General features: G+C 42.1%; 1 protein-coding gene across 1 annotated transcript in view; it reads right to left on the minus strand.

Moving 5' to 3' along the window:
* The window catches only part of LOC137380927 (kinase non-catalytic C-lobe domain-containing protein 1), a 246918-nt gene that overhangs the window by 77657 nt on the left and 146384 nt on the right, over nucleotides 1–22877 (minus strand). Inside the window, exons 12-17 of the mRNA XM_068053335.1 lie at nucleotides 21457–21571; nucleotides 21198–21363; nucleotides 19289–20217; nucleotides 16614–16761; nucleotides 4386–4615; nucleotides 1460–1887 (exon numbers count right to left, since the gene is read on the minus strand). Of these exons, the coding sequence (XP_067909436.1) occupies nucleotides 1460–1887; nucleotides 4386–4615; nucleotides 16614–16761; nucleotides 19289–20217; nucleotides 21198–21363; nucleotides 21457–21571 (2016 nt within the window). The remainder of the gene's footprint in view (nucleotides 1–1459; nucleotides 1888–4385; nucleotides 4616–16613; nucleotides 16762–19288; nucleotides 20218–21197; nucleotides 21364–21456; nucleotides 21572–22877) is intronic.

Genomic DNA, 22877 nt, shown 5'->3' on the forward strand with positions numbered 1-22877 from the left:
TGCTGTTTCGCGTTGCTGCTGCCCCGAGTAAATTGGCAACAGGGGCGGGAGGGGGTTGGGAATGGCCACCCACCCCCACCTCCCACTCAATTTTACACCCCCCCCACCATCTTGCTCGTTTTGGGGGGGGGGGGGCAAAAAATTCCGACCTATATCTTTTAAAAAACAAACCGTGTAGATTAATAGCCAGATTTTCTTTTTGATGTGGCAATTAACAAATAGTTCATTGGAACTATCGCAATTTATATTATTTAGTGGCTATTTTCAACCTCAACCAGATCATGGCTGATCTGCAGCCCAACTCAACCCACCAACCCTACTCCACATCTCTCGACACCCCTACCCAACAAAAATCCACCGCTCCCAGTCTTGAAAGCTCTAATTATCTCCCAGCATCCACAGCTCCATGTGGAAGAGAATTCCAGATCTCCACTCACCCCATGTGAAAAAGTGCCTCCCAATTTCACTCTCAAATAGCCCAGAAACATGCTTAGCATTTACTAGCAAACGGATACCTACATGACCTGAATGCAATATCACGATGAAGCTAAGGAAGAAGATGGGTTTAACAAACATTTCTTTGAAATGATGCTCTTTGAATAATTTGCAAGGCGATTGAAATAGATAACTCATGTACTCCCCCATCGATAAACTGATTTTAGGCTGCTAATTTTTATGGCATTTTATATTGCAGCAACAAATAACATTTTTTATTTGTTTTGGAAAGAAAAGTAATGATTTCTTTTTGCATAAATGTTGTAAATGCTAATAAAGAACATTACCATAGCATTCACTGGTTTTCTCGATAAGGATTACCAAAGATAAGATCCACTGCAAAGATAATCGATTTCAGAAAAGAATACTAAGAAAAATATCTTACTTTAAACATAAGTGTGATTTTCCTCTGTCAATACCAGTATTTTGAGAAGCTGAGGTCTCAAAGCATTGTTTAATATGCATTTGTAATGTTTATTATGTGGCAGTTATGCAATACTCTGCGATGATGATTTTTAAAATCTGCTCTTCAAATGAGGAAGTGCACAATGCCATTAAGAATTTAAGTGCTCATTAGGTTTTACCTGTGATGTTTGTGTTATATAGGAGACATGGCAAGGAAAATTATAACTGAATGGCTTTGGTAATTTAATTGTTACTGTTAGTTTTGATACATTTTTCTATATTGGCTATAAAAATTAATTTTCTTGCTAGATGATAAAGACATTTCCTTAGAAACCAACACACTAAAACATTTTAATATACATATAAAAATGGTCAGTTGAATCAAAATGAAAACTTACAAAATGTTTTACTTAAAGTAAATTCAGAGGAAACACAAAAACAAAGGTATGTTTTTGAATGTTTTTCTTTAAACAAAATCCATGATTCATTCAGAGGCAAACAGTCTATTTAAAATTCTTTTTGAAGTCCATTGAAGCACAGTGACTAATACAACACTTACCAACAATTTGGCTTCTATCTTTCCTTCTTCACTGAAGTTATGTTGACCCAGTTGCTTTACACAGGCCTTCACTTGCTGGTTAAAATATTCAATTTCAAAAAATGCACTGTTCCACCCTGGGTTGCATCTCTTTTTCCCTATGTTTGACTCTGTGTGCCACCGAGGCACAGAAACTCGGGATTCAAACGGTTCTGTTGTATGACCAGTATTTTCTTTCCTCTCTTCATGGCAGTGGCTAAGCTTTAAATCTTGATGTGGAGTCCAACAGTTATTTTCCATTTGACGTAAATGTTTTGTCACATTTTCTTCTTCCTCACAATTACCTGATTTAGGCTTCTTAAAGTGGATTTCATCAGGTATCATATTAGTGATACCTTGTCCAAGGATCACTTCAACATTGCTGTGTAGCTGGTCTTCCTCATCTTTAGCTGTATAATACATAACAAGGTTATTTGCATTAACAGGTTATGCAGTTCAGCCAGCCAACTTCTTTATAAACCATCAGCTCGACCATGCTTAACAGCATGACAAGTGAGCTCTGTGTGAGATACAGTACTTTAAGTTTGATTCAAATGTCAGTTACCAGGACAACCGGCACCAGCTGAGATATACATCAAACCCCTATCAGCATTGGTCTTAGGTCATTTATTATATAGCTCAGCTTTCAATACTGTATAGGTTCAATAAATTATATATTTATCCTACACATTGTCAATTATAATTCTCAAGGATAATCGAACAATAGATAATAGAGCAGTGTCCCTCATAGCTCCTCTCAGCAAGGAGCAGTACTCACAATGATCACTGGTTGGAAAATCAAGGGGTGGATCTGAACTTGCAGCAGGTTTCAGCAAGAGTTAATTTCCTGTCCGCTTGTGCCTCATTAACACCTTGCTGTTAATCTGAGGAAAATTAAGCAGCCCTTGACAGCCTGCTGACACTCTGGCAAGTGTGAGGACGGATTCCAGGGGCACCAATGGAAACGAAAATTGGGTGAGGTGGTTGAACCACTACTGCTGTTTTGTACCCCCACCAAAGTAAAATTTTAATCTCAAAGGAATGTAATTACAAATTTTACTGTATTACAAATGTAATTCACAGTAAAATAAAATAAAATGAAGCAAAATAAAATAAAGTTAATCAAAAGTAACTGCCCGATATAAATCTAGATAATCCCCTGGAGTTACATCAGGAGTGACTACTGAATTAAAATGTTAAATAACTGATGTCACTATCTAATGTATTTTCTGCCATAGCAACACTGGATACAAGAGAAGTATGTTTGATCCTAGGACCTGGCATTGTGATGGGCAGTAGAATGGAACTTTAAAATTTAAAGGGTCAAAAAGTAATTAACTCTACAGTTCTGTTTTTAATTTACTTTCTCTCCCCCCACTTAAACTGGATTCATTGAGGTTGCCACCCAGATTATGGTGTAGCAGGCCTCTGAGTTCTGGTACAGCCAATCTCCAAACCTTTTTCACATGGATTCCCTGACAGGGGCAGATGGCCTGCCGAAACCATATAAATGGCCTTCAGGCTGGAATAATTGCACAAAGTTAGGACCAGATTCTTGAGGCAAGTTCATTGCTTCACCTACCCCTCTGTAGCCTTAACAGCCAAGCATGATATCCAGACTACGTTCACAAATGCAAAAAAAGGCAACTCTGCTAGTCAGCTACGAGCCCAGATGGGCTGACCAGCCCCTTAATGGCAGTCATCTGTGATATGTGTTAAAAATCCACCTCATCAGAAGTGACTCATCTCTTTTTGCATGTGCCAACAAATGCATATTTCTCCCAATAGGCAACCACAGGCCCAGAGAGTAGGGCATATATTTTAAACTATAAATTATAGAATAGAATCATAGAATCATGCAGCATTGAAGGAGATCATTGTTTAGTTTAGTTTAGTGATACAGCACTGAAACAGGCCCTTCGGCCCACCGAGTCTGTGCCGACCATCAACCACCCATTTATACTAATCCTACACTAATCCCATATTCTTACCACATCCCCACCTGTCCCTATATTTCCCTACCACCTACCTATACTAGGAACAATTTGTAATGGCCAATTTACCTACCAACCTGCAAGTCTTTTGGCTTGTGGGAAGAAACTGGAGCACCCGGAGAAAACCCACGCAGACACAGGGAGAACTTGCAAACTCCACACAGGCAGTACCCAGAATTGAACCCGGGTCGCTGGAGCTGTGAGGCTGCGGTGCTAACCACTGCGCCACTGTGCAGCCCATTGTGTCTGTGCCTGTGATGGCTCATTGAAAGAGCTATCCAATTAGTTCCCTTCCTTGCTCTTTCCCATAGCCTTGTGAATTTTTCCTTTTCATGTATATATGTAATTCGCTTTTTAGAATTACAACTGAATCTGCTTCCACCACCCTTTCCACTGCAGAAAGGAAAATTGTGCAGGTGTATGATGGACAGCCGATCCACTACCTCTCCTTCCTCCAACTTGTTTCCTGAACTGCCAAGGTTGAAATTTGCCACCACCGAGTGCTTCACATGGCATGATGTTTGCAAATAACGTCCTAGACCTGGATGGCTGCACAGATAAAAGATCCATCTGAAGTGTGTGCTCTCTGTTATTTACTGTTGTTCATAAACTATCATAATATTTAAGATGGAATATCCTGTGTCTACTGGGGAACAGGCATCCTGATTTAAACATTATTTGAGTAATTATTTCTCAGTAACTAAAGGTTAAATGAACATGCTGTGCAGGTATACATAGTGCAGCTGTTTCTACTTGACATTGTATGAACTATGCGCATCAGAGTGGATAAACAGATGTTATTGATCATTTTTCTGAAACTTTTATTATTCCAAATTACTTTTGCAAAAGGCAGAGACATCGATCCATACTAATTTTAAATCTGTAAATGAGTTCAATTGGATGTTGCACAATACCTGAATACGGGTTGTCAGAAAGGTCGTTCACTTTCAAAATAATGCATTCAGGTAATGTTGTTGATGATAATTGGGTTCTTCTGGAGATTTCACTGGTTTCTACATCAACTGCTTTCTCCCTAGTGTCTTTACTACTTCTTTGTTTTCCATGTACAGGATCTGTTTTCTTTTTCTTCATGGTGTTTTGTATTGCCAGATAATCTGAGTTTGGCCTTGGTGCGGCCTTTGACCTGAAACATTAATAACATATAGTATGATAGCAGCACAAACTTGCAAATTAAAATTTGACTGGAAATAGTAAAGATGACAAGGTAATACCTCAGTATTTCAGTTCCACAACTCTTACTCCTCTTCATGTAAATGTCAAGATATATATATATTATATATGTGAATACAAATAAAACAATAACTTGCATTTATATAGTGCATATAATATAGCAAAATATCCCAAGATGCTTCACAGGAGTGATTTTCAAACAAAATTTGACATCGAACAACTTAAGGAAGCATTTGGAGAGGTGAGGTAGCTCTTACGGAGTGCCTTAAAAGAAGAGAGAGAGGTAGAGAAACAGAGAAGATTAGGGAGAGAATTCCAGAATTTAAGGCATAGGTCACTGAAGGCCTGGCCATCAATGGTGGAGTGAAGAAAATCGTGGATATGCAAGAGGCCAGAATTAGAGAAGTGCAGAAATCTCAAAGTGTTGTAGGGATGGAGGAGGTTTAGGAAATAGGGAGGGACGAGGCCAGGCATATAGACATACATTTTTATAGCGCCTTTCATGACTTCAGAATGTCCCAAAGAGTTTTATAACAAAAGAAGCACTATTTGAAGTGGAATCACTATTGTAAACTATCCCTCATTGTTCTTCTTGACCTGTCTACAGGCTTTGACATGGTTCACTACACCATCCTCCTCCAATACCTCTCCGATGTTGCCCAACTTGGTTCCATTTTTGTCCATTCAGTCGTAGCCACAGAATTACTTGCAATGGCTTCTTTTCCTTCTCCTTCACTGTTACCTCTGGTGTCCCCCAAGCCCACAGCCAAACACTTGCAGGTTGATAGGTAAATTGGCCATTATAAAATTGCCCCTATTGTAGGTAGGTGGTAGGAAAATGGTGGGGATGTGGTAAGGAATATGGGATTAATGTAGGATTAGTGTAAATGGGTGGTTGTTGGTCGGCCCAGACTTGGTGGGCCGAAGGGCCTGTTTCAGTGCTGTATCTCTCTATGACTCTCTATGACTCTATTTCTCATCTACATGCTATCCCTTGGCGACATCATCTGAGAACACAGCATTAGTTTCCACGCGTACACAGATGACACCCAGCTCCACCCCATCACCACCTCTTTCGATCCATCACTGTCTCTAAATTGTCAGCCTGCTTGACCCACTTTCAGTACGAGATGAGCAGAAATTTCCTCCAACTAAGTAATGGGAAGATTGAAGTCATTGTCTTCGGGTCCAAGCCACAAACTCTGTTCCCTAGCCACCAACTCCATCCCTCTCCCTGGCAGCTGTCTGAGGCTGAACTCGACTATTTGCAACATTGGTGTCTGTCATATATAAGCAAGAGTTGAGCTTCCAACTGCATATCCACGTCATCAATAAGACTGGCTATTTCGCAGAAAATCGCAAAATTTTAAGTGTAAATTACCTTCAATGTAAATTGATTTTCGGCTATTTTTTGCGCCAGTTTAAAAAACACTACGATAGAAGCTGGCCCCGCCCACAAAATTGGTCATGCACCCGCCCCTCCAGATCGAATTAATCACCATGGCAGGTTTTCGCTAACTGTTTGCAAGCCTTCAAGGAAGCTCTTAAAATTAAGCCGCTTTTTTATTTGATGCAAGGACAATAATAGGAACATGTTAAAAGCTTATGAATATAACTTTATTTTACGAAGAAACTGTACACCGATGTAACTAGCAAATGGTTCAGCGTAGGTTTTTTTACAGTCATTTTCAGTAATGTAAAAATCCACTTACTCACAGGTGGGGAACTAGGCACGCTGATTAAAAATGCTATTTTTTTTAATGATAAACCTATTTTCGGCTGTATTAATCAAATTGCGCCAAGTTACTACTCTTAAATATATCAAGCAATATTTTTGAAGCAACATTTTTGAAGAAGAAGGTTTTGAGGAGTGTCTTAAAAGAGAAGAGAGAGGTAGAGAGGCAGAAAGGCTTATGTTACTTCTATGCTTATCAGTAATTTTTTCCAGTTTACTTTCCCTAGTTCCTCTTATATCCCCTTAAAATCAGCTTTTTCCAATGTATTACTTTGGCCTTTGTCTTACAAATGTCCTTCTCCATCTTAATCTTAAACCTGAATTTGGATTCTGTGGTGTATTTCCAGCAATGCATCTGTCAGTTGCATTGAGGCAATGGCCGGAAGTTTACGTGGTGGCAGTGGCCCTGCCCACTAGTTGAAAAGTCGGGGGCAAACCCCCGTCCACTGGGCCTGGAAGCCACGCAGCAACTTTGCATGGCCCAGCCCCTTAATTGGCCTTCTGCCCAACCAGTGGGGCATAAAATTCTGGCCAATATTTTCTTCACCTTGTTTAACTTTCTGCGCAGTACCATATCTGCAAATAACTTTGAAAAGCAAGATGAAAAATGTCAAAAGCTAGCAGTAAAATCTATATTGACTTTTTTTTTAAAGACGACATGTCAATAATTGTGAATGTGAGAGAGTAACAAAAAAAGACAATGGGGTGAAATTATCTTTGGCAAGGGCAAAATGGCTGTTGATGAATCAGTACCCAGTTTTAGATAGCAACTGATTTCTGGCACACAGCAAAATGGACTCCTGATTCTTCATCATCTGTTTGCACTAATGCTGAAGGCCAATTCACCCCCACTGTCTTTTCTTTTATCAATCTCTCATATATAGAATATTTTCCAAGAGCAGATGCAGAGGAAGTTGAGTTGGAAAGGAGTGGGGTGATGTTGGTGATGAGTGTGAAGGACCTGGTTAGAGATGGGCTTCTCAATGATCTAGACCATGGGAGTAAAGAGACGACTGAAGGTGGCATGGTCAAGCGGGTGGCCACAAAAATATATAGGAGAGTTTACATAAAGCGAGAGATTTAAGGAAGACAGGGCATAGTGAATTGGGAGGAGTAGGGAAGGGCAGCTGAGGTGGAGATTGAATTTATCAAAGATGAGGGAATAAGGGTGTAATGGAGTAAGGATATCTCAGGATGGGACTGGGGGAATTGTAAAGGAGGCAAGATAGGTGGAACAAGGTGAAGTGCTCAAAGGAGGAGAAGGTGCCACAAGAGTCGGGGGAAAGACCAAGGTATGATTTGGTGACATGCAGCAGTTTGGATGGGCAAATGGTGGAAAGTAAGCTAGGCAGAAAGGCTTCCATAAGGAGCAAAGTGTTGGTACATGTTAGGTAGGTTTCAGTCAAAGCCAGGATTTCAATGTAATCGTCAACAGGTGGCTGTGGATGGCAAGGGCCTTTTTCATGAATGAATAGACCTTCTGAAAGGAAATGTGTAGGAGGTGGTAGTGAATCACTGGCAGAATCAAAGGGAATCAGGTTGGTGGGTGGGCATGGTGGGTGAGAAGGTTTTCAAGAGAGGAATCTGGGGCAGATGGGGTTGCTGCTTATGAAGAGGCAATGACGGGTGCTTTAATAGGCCCTTCAGAGAATGCCAAGAAAGGCAAAGAGTGATGGCCCAAGGAGATTCGAGCCTGGAATGGAGAGCAGGAAAAGAAAGGAAAGAAAGGAGTATGAATGGATCACAGGAAGGGGAGGAGACAGGACAGAAGTGCCTGAGATGGGACAAGAAAAATAATAAAAAAGAGACAGAAGTAATTGACTCAGGTTCAGATGGGTAGCCAAAAAGTGCACTCAGATAGACACAGATTGATCACAATATCTCATAATTTATACTTTATTGTTTCATCTATGCAGTTCGACATTCTATCAACTCTGTTTTATTATTTATTTATTTTTATTTATAAATAACTCTGTTGATTGATTACTGCTTGACATTGGTTGGACAAGTAGAGCATTCAGAGTAGTAACACTCCTAGATCTCTTTAAACTTCAATCTTAGCTATTTCAACATCAGTCCCAGAGTAGCGTGAACATAGGAACAGGAATAGGCCATTCAGCTGCTTAAGCTTCTTCCGCCATGCAATGAGATCACGGCTGATCTGTGTCCTGTGCCACCAATTTTTCCTTCTGATGTTCAGTATTTATACTCATCTGCATAAATTGAATTCATCATTGTTCAGACCAAGATTAGTAATCATCAAAATGATTTTACCGAACAAATTTCACCTGCAACTGCATTAAATCTACACCCAGGTCATAGCTTTGGAATCATCATTACCAGTGTAACAATTTCAACTGATGTTTGGGGACAGAGTTTTGTTATGTTTTAATCTATAGTCTGATTAGGGCTATTACTTCACAATAAATCAAGTTTTGATATTATGTAACATGGAAATGTTAAAAATGTTCAACCGTCCTACTGCTGAATAAATTCATAAAGTAGAACCACATAATTTTAAGATGACAGGCCTCTATTTAACTTGTTACATTTTAGTGAATCTTTACACCAGCTTACAATAAAAATCTATCAAACTATGTAACAGCTGCATATTTCAGATTTCCAGCATCCGCAGTATTTTGCTTTTATATTATTGTGGTCCATAATGTAACATTTCATTGATGTTTTAAAATATATATATATAATATATTAAATAATCTTGTTAAATGAAATAGAGAATTGGTTCCTAATTAGTATAAGAAATGCAAATGATCAGGTTCATTATCATATTAATATTAACCCAATAGTTAAATGCTTTCTTCAGAAAGCTACACAAATTGATATACTTGTTCTCTTTCTCATTTGCAATTTATTTAGCCCAGGTTGCCTAGGATACACTTTCGTTCTCATGGAAACTAAACTGGATGCTGCTGCACTTTTGATTACACAACTGCATGAATACTAAATTGATGCTCCTTGGAAATTCTATAGAAACATTTATCTGGGCAAGGTGTTTTGTCCCTGGACTATGACGGTTTAGGCTCATCAAATTTACTCTGGAGATAATGGGTGAGATTTTAAGGAGCCCTCGAAGTCAGGATCTGTGGCCTGAAGATGGCTCCAGATGAGGCCAGCCATGGACCTTGACGCTGGCAGGGCCCGGCCCGATCATCCTGGCGACGGCAAGACGCTGTGGCGGCCTCACTGCCGCTGGGCGACGGGACTACAATCAGCATATGCAGATTAATAAAATTAATAGATTTACATATACCTACATCTAACCTTGAGGGCCTGCCACAATCTTTGGCCCAGCTGCCAGCACTCCCGCGACTTCGGATCCCTGTCCAGGGAAACGAGGCGCCACATTGGTGGGGAGGGGAGAGGAGGTAAGTTTATCAGTGCGGGAGTGGGGAGGGGAATTGGAGTCAAATAAATGTCATGGGTGTTTGGATGGTGGGAAGGGTTGTACTTTAAACTTTGTGCAGTTTGGGGGGTCAGATGGTAAAGGTAAGTGTTTTGCGGGGGGGAAGGGCAAATAGTTAATGTAATTGCTATTGCGGGTTGGGAGAGGGGCAAAAGAAATGTACTTATTTAATTTTATTCAGTATGTCTTTAAATAATTAAATAAGCCGGTAGGACTGACTGTCCTTTAAAAATGGTGTCAGTGCCTAGGCACAGGCAGCTGACGCCATTGCCAGGGACGGAGATCCCGCCCCCTCCATGTGATTGAGGGGAGCCTGCCCCGACTATTTAAATGAGCCACCGTGCTTGAGATTGCAGTGGCTCTTTGGCGTGCAGCCCATACGGGCGGGCCGCCATTTTTGGGCGGTGAGCTCATAAAATCCAGTCCAATGTTTCAGATGCACTTATCAAATTGCTTGTCAATCTGCCATTACATTAAAACAACTTACACTCAGAGCATCAGGAATGTAATTAAATGCCCAAGGTGCTTCACAAAGGCAGAAAATAACTGGAGACCAAAAAATGAGGTTGAAGGATTAGCAGGGGTGGCCAAAAGTAAGACTGAAGATTTCGGGCTGAATTCCCATTGTAAGGGTCAGTGGGGTCAGAGTTGGGCACAAGGACCATCGGGGGTGGAGCGGACGGCTGCAAGTGATTCAGTGGTGGCCAACCAGTTAAGACTAATGAGCTGTGAACTCCAACAAATTGCATGGTGTGTGTCGGGCCCGGAGGCAGGGAGCATGGAGTCAGGTGATGCTTCAGCAGGGTCTGGTGCTATTTGTAAAGGGCTGCCAGCCCTGCATTGAACTCTGCATTGTGAAAGCCTGGAAGAGGAGGAGGTGACATTTGGTGATTAGAGATGGCTGAGATGGCTGACAGGAGACCCCGTGTAGCCGCATGCTTTCCTGATGCCTCCCTCCAGGTGCTACTACAGGCTGTCAGGGACAGGAGGAGGAGACCAGCAAGCCAAACCAAGCAGGCCTGGCTCCAGATTGCTGAGGCAGTCAGCAGCCATGACGTAACCCCACGCACATGGATACAGTGCCATAAGCGGCTCAGTAACCTCAACTGGGCTGCGAAAGTGAGTATCATTTAATCCCTTCATCCTCTTGAGCCTTACATCTGTGAAGTAGCATGTTGTGTTGGGATGAGAGCGATCTACCCCGCCCCCCAGGCAAAGGGACACAGTATTGAACATGTCTATCAGCATGCTGTCACAGTGGTCCTGAAAGCAGGTCCCCTGTCATATTAGAATCTTGTGCCATCCCTGGGAAGGGAACACATGCAGAAGGGGCATCTGTGTGCCTCCATCAGTGGCAACTTCACTGCCAGCAGCCTATGTGCTGGGATTGAAGTCGCTAGGGGTCCAACATCTCCCTCTCTTCTGTCTGCAGGAAAAGATAACCCATAATTGTCGAGAACAGGCGAAGACTGGAGATAGGTTGCATTGCTGCATGTCCTTTCACCGATGGAGGAGGAGGCCATGGAACTTGCCGGACCGCAGGATTGTAGGAGAATTGCGAATGGAGAGACGGGGCACATTCCCAAGATAATAAGGCCTATGTCGGACACAACACTGTATCTGCAACGATGGAGCCATGGTGCTCATCAGGCATCTGGTGCTCACAGGGTTTACATTGTAGGGGTGTCTGCAATGGAAGGATGGCAGGCCCTTGACCCTTACATGTCTTTGTTCTGTCATGCAAGTCAAGTTGTGCCAAATCGGACACCAGTGGAAAATGCTACGGATCCTCTATCTCTGAGGGGGAGAAAGGTGTCTCAGAGGGTCCATTGGCACCTCATGCTTCTCCACCCTCCACCAATGCAGAGACATGCACCTCACTGGGTTTGTACACGGATTTAGATCTGGCCACAGAATCTGGTGAGCACAGCACACACGCACCCGAGCAGCTGACAGAGGCAGTGACAGTCCAGGCCTCTGACAGTTGGAGGACTGTGGGCGGCTAGGCTCATGATGTGCCTCTGGTTTCAGCAGCAGCGAGAGGTGCAGCAACATCTGGCAGAGATGCCAGAGGCTATGCCTGCCCAAGTACAGTTGATGGAGTCCATCCAAGCCTTGACCTCGATATTGTCTCTGACTGGTGCATGGGTGGCCTCCTCCATTGAGAAGTTGGCAGATCTGATGGAGAGGCACATCCAGCAGAGCACTCAGTGTTTGCTGGATATTCGTGCAGACTTCCATACCCTCGTTGTGACCATGGGCGCAAGGCAGCAGTGACAAGACAAGGTGGGGGGGGGGGGGGGGAAACAGGAGACCTCAAGTCAGCAGTAGGTCCTCTGTCCTCTCAGGTTAGCCGGGAGACAGAAATCTGCCTTGATAGGGAGGAGGAGTGTATGCCTCCTGCAGTTGGGGGCTCCTCTCAGGGTGATCCTGGTGCAGGCAGCAGCTCCTCTGCCAGTGGCTCCAGGTCATCCAACATCCCAGCTGAAAGGGGGCCGTACTGGTTCTTTGCGGGAGGCCCACAGCATCCCGAGGACGGCCGCAAAGGTCATCTGTAAACATGGGGCATCAAGGCCAGCAGGCAGCCTCCACCTCAGCTAACAGTACAGGGGCAGCACCATGTAGGAGTTCACATTGAACAAAGTAAGAATCACTGCGCTTTCACAGGTGAGCGTTTGTCTATCATTGCACTGTCTGCCTGCATTATGACGATAAATAAATCTTTACTGCTAGGCGTGGACTCCCCCCCTTTCTCCTCCATCAAGGGCTTGACTCTTCACTGCATCCCAGCTTCGAGTAAGAAGATAGAGGTGATCGTTGAGGGCTCAACTCTAGAGCCTCACCAGATCAGCTATGTGTGAATGTTCAATAAGACAATGCATTGTTCAGGAAGGAATGGTGAAAGATGGCTGCATAAAGGAAAGTCTTTATTGGATAAGGCACAAGGGCCATAAAGGACCAAATGAAACGCGAATGTATAAGGGCACCGCGAGCCTCCCTTGCACCTCTTATGTCCAATGTCATGTTGCCCTTGGGGTTCTTCATGTGCCCATCTTCCCACTCCACATCCTCATCATCTGTGGAGGCAGTCTGCTCCTCTTTCCTTGTTGCTCATTGGCTCCTCCCTCTGTAGGGCAAGGTTTTGCAGTGCACAGCAAACCACGGCGACATGGGAGACCCTCGCTCCCCCGGACCGATCTAGACACCTGAATCTCATCTTTAGCAGATCAATGGCCTTCTCAATGACAGCTCGTGTTGTCCCATGGCAGGCATTGTGCCTCTCTTCTGCATTCATGCATGGGTTCCTCACAGGTGTCAGCAGCCATGTCCTCAGTAGGCAGCCCTCGTCTCCAAGGTTCCATCGCTGCAGGCTGGAGGATGGACAGAAAAGTTCAGGAGCTTGGGACTGCCTCAAAAAGTAGGTATCATGGCAACTTTCCAGGAAGTGTGTACAGACCTGCAGGATCCATTTACGGTGGTCCCAGACCAGTTGCACATTGACGGAGTGGAAACCCTTGCTGTTGATGTAGGCCACTGGCTGGTGTTCTGGAGCCTTGATGGCCACATGCCTGCAGTCAATGCTCCCCTGCACCTGGGGTAATTCGGCGATGGCCCTGAAACCAATGCTCCTCTCTGCTTGTTAGTTGGGATCCACGTGGCAGCGCACAAAATCTCTGGCCCTTGATTTCTTTGATGCACTGATGTGCTGCAGACTGTGAGATTCCACACGTCCCCTGTGGATCACTGGAATGATCCAGTGGCGTAGAAATTCAGCGCTATGGCATTGGATTGCCACTCAGTCCTCTGGGGCACAGCTCATTATGCATCATTGCATACAGTTCGGTGACAGGCTCCCTGGAGAGCCATAGTCCTCATTGGCTCTGCCTCTTGGACATCTGCAGGTAGTTGAGCCTCGACCTGTACCCCTCTCTGGAGGGTGCCCCCTTCTGCGCTGGCCAACTCCCTCGTTCTCCCCCTTCTCCCTTCCACTATGTCCCATCCCAAGGCTGCTGAGGTCCCTCCTGCAGGTTCATAGTCTGTTGCGGTGCCGCTGACAGTGCCTGGCCTTTTCTCCAGCTCAGGTGCACTTCATCTTCAATGGGTCCCTGAAGCCTGGGTGAATGAGGCCCATGATAAATGATCTCTCCCTTAAAGGCAGTCTTCCTCTGCCAGTGTCCTTCTCTTGATGCCCACACTTGTGACCCTTGCCTAGGTGTCACTTGCTTGATGCCCTGTTGAATTGGCCCCCTGCAGCGCAGCCAACCTTCCCCTCACTCCTGACATGCTAATCTCAGCTCTCCCTTCATGGAACTTCCAGGCCCTCGATGTTTGCCTTTCCAATAGCCTTCCCTTTCAGGTACCCATGATCTGCTGCTTACTCTGAAACCCTGTGAGCCCTTTATAAAATTGCATCTGACAAATAAAATCGCTTTCAATTGGCCATTTAACTAGCTTAATTACCTGCCTGCTCTGTCACCTGCCCTCCATGTTTGCCGTCATGGACAAAATTGGGATGGGACATCACGACGTCTGACTTCCTGTCTGACGTGTCCCATCCCAATTTTATGTCCCCCCCAGACCTCCATACCAGTCCACATCATTCCCTTAAAATGCAGCCGAGGAGCAGAAAGTGATAGTAAGATGAACAGGATCCTGGGCAGAATGTGCCAGAGTGCAGTGTGAGGAGAAGTACAAGGAGTGGTATTTATTCACTACTCTAATAACAACTTTGCTTTATCTTTCTGAATCTTCCAGGTCCCATCAGCTACTTTGGAAGTCAGAGTAATACCAAAAAAAAGACCTCTAATTGACTAAACGCTGGTTTCATGAGGTAATTTTTTCTTCCACTCATAATTCTGAAACTGATATCATTATATCTTAGATGCCACATGGCAAATCTTGAAAGTGATTTTATGCCATCAAATGATACTATTACTGCTTGACTACAGTAACCAAGGGTTAACGAAAGGAAGACTTGAAAGGAAGACTTGCATTTACATAGCGCCTTTTGTGACCTCAGGGCATCCCAAAGTGCTTTACAGCCAATTAAGTACATTTGAAGTGTAGTCACTGTTGTAATGTAGGAAATGTGATGCAATGAAGACAGTAATCCTCTAAGAACTCTTTTTGAAAAGCTACGTATTTCTAATTATCAACACTTTTAAGGTTTGAAAATTTATGTACCATTAATGCCTAAGAGGACCCCTTATTTGCAATATTATACCATCTCACTACAAGTTACAATATAACAGTTTTTCCTCTGAAGGAAGTTTCAATCAAACATATTTCTCATAGATACAGTAGAAACATTGGCCGAGAGGATTATTACACAAGCAATTTCAGAGTCAATGACCATTCAATTAACCACATGAAACGTCTTCATTACATCGTACAAGGGCAACAGGCACTCCAGTCTTCTAAGTGAAGACCACTTCATCCAGAATAACTTAATATTAAATAAATCACTGATTTACATTCACCTGAAAAATATTCTAATGACCATGTTTGTTCACAATTTAATAAATGTAACTCAATTTGAAATGAAAATTAGACAGTGCTTCTAAAAATATCTTGATATTCAGTGAATTTTGATACAATGGCCTAGAAATTAGGTGATTGATGGCAGGAAAAAGCAGCCGTGATCAGTTGGGAACGGTGGTGATCATGGCATGCCAGCAATAAAATATGTTCTAACAGGAGCACTTCTACTTAGATGCCATATGGTTTTCATGCTCCTCCCAGGTTCACATTCAGGTAAGCATATTTTAAAAACTCTTCTTGTTGTTTGCAGCCTACAAAAGTCCCTTTAACGTCCATCTGCTGGTCTGCACGTCAACCTGGTTTTACTAAGTGCAGCCAGTACTGACGCTGGCTACCTCGAGGTAAACCACGTTTACAGTGGGCGCCTCAAACAGAAGTTATGCCCTTATTTGCATATGCAAAGGGACTAACGATGCTTCAGGCATGGAAGCTGACACAGATTTTTTTGAGCTTTACTATTATGGCGGATGGCGCACTTATTGAAGGCTTAGGAGGATGTTTAGCACCCGAAAAATGGGAACTGCAGAGTTGAATTTCTTAGCCCATGAGTTTATAATGAGCTTTGAGCGTATTAGGTCTTAAGACATCTCCAAATTTATATCTGCACACAAAATGACCTTGAAATTGTGTGAATGTTCCAGTCAACTCTCACTATAATTCCAATGGGAGTTCCTTGAAATGACTACAATCCTTAAGCGCAAAATTCTGGTATGTAATGTGGGCATCTGCACACTCCTACAAGACCACTGCAAAAAGGAATGCGAGGATTCCCTAAGTTGCGAGTTCCTGAGCCCTAGCCCTCAGTCGGATCCAGCGTGCGATGAGTGAAGATAGGCCTGCTTTCACCAGGCAAACCTGACCAAAAGGGGTTGAAATGGGGCCCATTTGCAGTTCATGCAAATTTGATCCTGGATCCTGAAGTGTTGAAGGAAACCCTTGAGGAAGGCTCATTGTTCTTGCGGAGGAATGAAGGGAGCCCAACACCTCCCTGTGACTACATAGATACAGTGTTTCTGGATTCTCCAGCAGGAGAGAGGCACAGCCAATGTGCCCTCAACCCCCAAAGGCCTGTTCCTGCAGATTCCTTCACCTGATCCCACAAACTCTGGAGGGGTCAGTTTCTAAGTCCTGCAGCAGGCACAAGTCTGTGTCTAACTGCCAGGATCATACCTTCATGAATCATTCGGGACATTTAATTTGTGCAGCGTTTTTTTTTTAAAGACAGAATTGTAGACATAAATGAATACTTACAATGGTGCAGGATGAGGAGGATTCCCATTAACTACCTCATAAAGCTGTTCCAGTAGTTTGTCATCCCAGTAGAGGTCACAAAACTTCTCCGATATAGCACTACTGAATGTACTGAATTTAAGACTTTTCAAGGATAAGATGTACTCACCTTATAAAAAAAAATCAGAAGTCTTACATCAATTACAACAATGTAATATTATCTTTCATTTAGCTAAAATATCTTAACATTAATACTGTAGCTTGTAATGAGTCCTGAATAATGTTTTCTTTGAAGAGATCTGACTTGAAACTAGCTAAACCAACCTTGAGGTTTGTCTTCAGTATCTAGAAATGCATGATACGATGTATAATTCAGATGGATTTTGATTGTTCAAACATTACTTTGTTTTTTTTTAACAAAATTACTCGATAAAATAAGTCCTTCCAAACAAGAGCAGCACTGATCAAAATACAGTTTTCATTTATTTCTGAAATAGAATTTTTTTGTTTTAAAAAACCCAGAGGATTAATCAAATTATTTTTAAGTAAACCAAAAATAAATTTAGCAATGAAAGAAAAGACACTGGAACAGATATTTTGTCTTCACCACATGGGTAGTTGATAGAGCAAATTTCAGTGGAACAAAATTTTGGGGGATCTATAACCATAGGGCAATGTGTCCCAGCAAAATATTGCCCAGATGGTGAACATGATACAGTCTAGGACAATGCTTTCAAAAGCAGGAATCAATAACAAGACCAGAGCCAACCACTGAATGGATAGCACATGCAGAGTAGATAATGCACTTAACTGTCTGAAGCACAACATTTATGGTGTTGCAGACTTTTAGCAGTTAAAAAATTAGTTCAGCAGCATTTGTAAAACAATATTTAAAAACTTTAACCACGTGCCATATCTCACTTTTATAGACTGGCAAATCATGCTTTGGGAAACCCCATTAAGTATACAGAAAAATCATTGAAATTAAGAATGAATCATATCCTGTCGCAAACAGAACTATTGATTCTTGTGTGCACCTATCACAAATACAGCAATTAGTTTTAATGATAATTATCCATATATTTAGAGTGAGGAAATTTTACAAATTAATTTCTGATTAAGATTTTTCACTTCGATGTAGGATTATTTCTAATGAAAGAAAGCCATCAGGACAGCACTGTCATTCGCACACAATAATTTCACACCAACTAGACTGCCACGTGTAAGGCCTGAGCCATTTTAATTCCAAGGCTTCATTCAAGTAAACAAGTCAGCACTGTCTCCTCATGAAAGACGGAAGGACCAAGAGCTGGCAGATGGCAGCAGGAAATCAGGAGGGAGGCTGCTGTCACCGCAGACTCAAGGGAACAGTTCACGGCATAAGATTAGTGCTGAGAGGAGGAGTCTCTAAGGAGCTGCTACTGGTGGGAGGGAGGAAGGAGGCCGTGGCTAGAGAGGGCCAAAAATTCTTTGAAGGGCCGGAAGGAGCACTCCTCCTCTTCCTAGCCCACAAGGAATCTCACTTTATGGGCTGAATTTTACCAGCCCCTCAACGCTGTGGGTCGTGGCGGGGAGGCCTGTAAAATATAAATGAGAGCAACCCACCACGACCCTCGATGCTGAGAAGGCCCGCCAGATATTAGGGGCCGTGGCAAGGCCTTCATTAAAATATTTAAATGAGCATTAATAAAATTCAAATTAACCTACCTGCTGGTGGCGGTCGTCCCACGCCGATTTTACAGCCAGCCGGCTGCGACCTGCGTGCCTTCGGAACTCCGAAGCGGAGGGGGGAGGAATAAAATTATCAGGGCAGAGGGCGAGTGGGGAAATCATTTTTTATTGGCTGTGGGGATGGTGGGAAGGTACTGAAAGGCAAATGTGAGAAGGTTTGGGGGGGGGGGGTATGTTCAGGAATAACATAAGTTTTCTAAATATAAAGCAATTAAAAGACCATTGCGGGGGGGGGGGGTGGGGTCGGGGCAGTTGGGAAAGGGCCTCCATCTTCTAATTATTTATTAAAAGCAAATGAAATCTAATATCCCTTTAAAAATGTAAATTTTTGCTAAGGGCTAGAAGCCTTTTAAAAATGGCGCCTGTGCAGTGGCCCCAGATGCCGTTGCCGCGGATGCCGCGGTCACCCCCTCTAAGTCATTGGGGGGCGGGGGGGGGGGTCGCTCTGCCCCATCCATTTAAATCAGCCCCTGGAGCATGGCGCGCTGATAAAATTCAGCTCTATTTTCTTTTAAATACTCATCGTGGCCATTCTGCTGTCTGCTCACAGGTTTTAGTGGTCTGGTTTGGCGCAATACAGACATCTCAGAACTTTTACTTGTAAATCACATTTCAGTGCCAATGACATGATCAGGCTTCAGCATATTAAGTAGACCCCCATCTGCCTGGGGCGAGTAGCACTCCTGTGCCAAAAATATCACGAGTTAAAATGGCAGTGGGTGGGAATTCAGTGTAAACCCTCCATATGCCATTTTAGCTACGTACGTGCCTCATATGTGCCGACTGGGCTGACTTAAAATCGGGGCAGTAATAATCAATGCTTTAGTTATCATGTTGGGATGTTTAACAAAAATAAAGCAAATATTCCAAAATAAACTGAAACTCTTGTAAAAGAAAATTAAGATTTTGCTCCTTCATATAATTATTAAGAAAATAATTTCTATAATAAAATAAAGATTATCTACCCATGGCATGGGCTTCTTCGCCATTCTCTAAGTAACCATCAAATGCAAACTCTTCTTTTATGAGATGAACTGCTTTCTGCAAAAGACTGACTGGTTCTGAGCTTGATAAATTTATTGTCTCACGATTGTCAAGGCAACATGATGAGATGCAGGCAGAAGGTAAGTGGACATTTTCTGAAATTTCAGCAGTAATATTCGGAGCAGCCATGAATGTTTTTGTTTCATTTCCAGTAGCCAATGACCCCTGCCCAAAAATACATCTGTCAGACAACGGTATCTCTGAGGCAACACTGTCAAAATCTACAAATTCATTCAAACTGTCGTTAGAAGGCTTTGATACAGTGTGCATCTTGGGTTTTTGATCCTTATAGCTATCAAGTGTAGAACTGGAAGTGTTCTGCAATTGCAATCCTATACATTTTAAAGAGTTCCCACTGTTTCTGCCAGAGTCCCTGTCTGAAAGTACTGTAGATTCTGGGAAGCATCTATTCAAATCATAACCAGAAGTACACGGCAGAACTGATGCTCGTTCTGGCACAGTTAACTGAGCAGGTGATGAAGTTAGTATCCCTGTTTTGGAGTTCTGATGAAGACGAACATCGTTTATTGGAAATGTAGAAACAGCCGAAGGACCAGAATTACAAATTACTTTCTGGTGCTGCAAAGAAATGGTTTGTGATAGATTTGTTTTGCTTTCAACTGTGGGAGTACGGTTGGCAGATGAAATTGAACTGCTTTTAGTTTGGTCTGGTGAAGATATCAAAGATGCTGATGTGCGTGTGCTGCTCTCAAAACTCTCAAAGTCCACAGCAGATGCTTCCACAACAACATCATTTTTAATATCTTCAATAGGCACTGCTCCCTGGTTCTTCTCTTTCATAGCTTTAACAAGTTGTTTGGCTGTTGGGTTTTTACTTGACACTTTGGCACTGTTGGAATAAGAAAAGCAATTTAATTTAGAAAAATAACATTTTAAAAAATCCTAATTCTTATGTCCAACAAAAATGGTGACAATAACTTCAAGTAGATTGCTAATTTCACAGCACTTAGTTAGCTTAGACGTTTTTTTCTATCCCATATGTTTAGTTTCTCAATTGATGCTGACATGAATGATACCAGAAGGGGATGTGAAAAATTAAACTGCCACTAAGTGGGAGATTAATAGTGTAAAAGAATGTTATAATTATTTCCCCTCCCCAAATGCCAGAGATTTTAGGAGACATTCAGGAGAGCTTCTTTCTGTAGGAAACAATATCACATACCTCATGGTTGTCGAAGTCTGTTGATTAAATTATGCACCTGTGAAACTCAAAATAATTTTGGAGTGTCCAGAAATAATACCATAATCATATATATTTTACCATTTTCCACTTAACACCACTTCAAAAATTAAAATATTTCACAAAATTATAACAGTACATTTAGCAAACAAAAATTTTAACTAGATGCTACAAAAACCAAGAGAACAACCATGATAAATGGTACCATTCTGTCCAACAAAGGATGAAGAAATAAGTGATGTAGAATATAATGAAAAAAGTAATTTCCAAATAAGCACACTGTTGACATGCATGCTGCACAAATTAATAACTGTACATTTTATTCAACTGGAGGAGTGAAGTTAGTTCACAAAGAATCCTCCCACTGACTGAATAAACTCATCTTTATTCAGAAGACACACTTTTACTGTACTTACACTAGCCTGATTATCTAAATATCGCTACTTTTTAAAAAGGTTTTTCAGAGCCATGTAACCAATGGATAATTCAAAAACTACTTTTTCATATATATAATGTCCAAAATTATATTTTTGTTGATTTTAAATATTGTATCTGTTCCCAACAGCAGACCTGAACACAAATTCTAATGTTCTCAGGGGATTTGCTTTCTTATATCATTAATGCATTACCTTGTTTTCTCTTTGTGCTGTGTGAGTATTATAGGTTTGAAATGGGTGGCTGGGGAAGTGAAGGCCTCTGGAAGTTTGGAAGGGGACTTGCTGTTTACAGAATACTGACAAGGAATTGGGCCCTTTACAGCTGTCAGTTTACTGTCACTAGCAAGAGGTACAAATCCTATAAATAATGAATGAAAAAGAAAGAAAATTCAATGATAATGCTTTTGCCAGTTGATATGAAAACGTGTACTGTTCTAATAATGATCAGTACCTGGTCTGGGTGATTCTTGGGCAGAATCTGTATTTGCCGGTGGAGAGTGAGAACATTCTAGTTTCTCTGTTTTGAAATTCAGTCCAATGAAATTCATCCCCTTTTTGTGGTAGTTCTAATAAAGGAAAAAAAAAGAACAGTTGTGAATCCACATGCTATTTTATCTGTGAGCACTAAATTTACAAACGAATTGAACACAGGCTCTGGAAAACTGTATGCACAAAGCGGAGCAGCAAAAATACTAATACATCACTGGTGCCAAAGATAGACATAAAGGCAACACTGGTTATTGCTCATCTGGTTTTTCACTGAAATACATTTTGGAAATTCCCAGGATACGAGAGCAAACTAAAGCAAAGGAATTCTTTATTTCTTCTGTAATATTTTACTTTGAATATCTTTCAAGTGCTTTTAAAATCATGCTTACAGTTGTTATCTGATCAATGGGGAACAGCATCATGGAGGAAATACTTTTAATCTAAATAACTGTGGATTGAAAAATCTTGGAGATTGTTTCCTTCTGGGTGATATGGGTTAGATTTTTATCTTCATCATTTGGGTGCTAATTTGGCAGTGTGAATTGCAAACTCTACATGGAATCTATCTGCTTCTGCCCCACCAGATTACCAGTGGCACAAAAGTATCTTACTCTACTAGGACCTCATAGCCAGAAAAGTCTATGGTGGCTGTACTTCTAACCAAAACCATTGACCTAAGCAGATGCTAGCAATCTCAGTGCATTCAAATAGACTCCTCCTCTTTCTATTTCTTCTGTTCTTAAATACAGCTGTCATTAGTCCTTAAAGGTTAGATGCCAGATTTAAAGGGTTGCAGACGCTTAGACGTTGGTGGCCACATGTGGGGAAAATAAGCATCACTAGCCTTTCCAAAGTTGCTATAAGGGTTAAAATTGTTTCCAGTTCCTTAAATGGAGTGTGAGACAAAGGTGCACAGTAACAACCAGTGGAAGGCAAAACAAATGTGGAGGCAGGAAATGGAGGGCTGAATTTTGTGCCCATACGAACATACGAATTAGAAGCAGGAGTAGGCCACTCGACCCCTCAAGCCTGTTCCGCCATTCAATAAGTTCATGGCTGAACTGATTATTCCACATTTTCACCTACCCCTGATAACCTTTCATCCCCTTGCTTATCAAGAATCTATCTCCCTGCCTTAAAAAGACTCTGCTTCCACTGCCTTTTGAGGAAGAGAATTCCAAAGATTCACGACCCTCTGAGAGAAAAAATTTCTGCTCATCTCTGTCTTAAATGGGTGACCCCTTATTCGAGATTCTCCCAAAAGGGGAAACATCCTTTCCATATCTACCGTATCAAGACCACTCAAGATCTTATATGTTTCAATCAAGTTGCCTATTTCTCTTCTAAATTCCAGCAGATACAAGCCTAGCCTGTCCAAGGCCA

This window comes from Heterodontus francisci, chromosome 20 (genome assembly GCF_036365525.1).
Source record: "Heterodontus francisci isolate sHetFra1 chromosome 20, sHetFra1.hap1, whole genome shotgun sequence".
NCBI classification, from domain to species: domain Eukaryota; kingdom Metazoa; phylum Chordata; class Chondrichthyes; order Heterodontiformes; family Heterodontidae; genus Heterodontus; species Heterodontus francisci.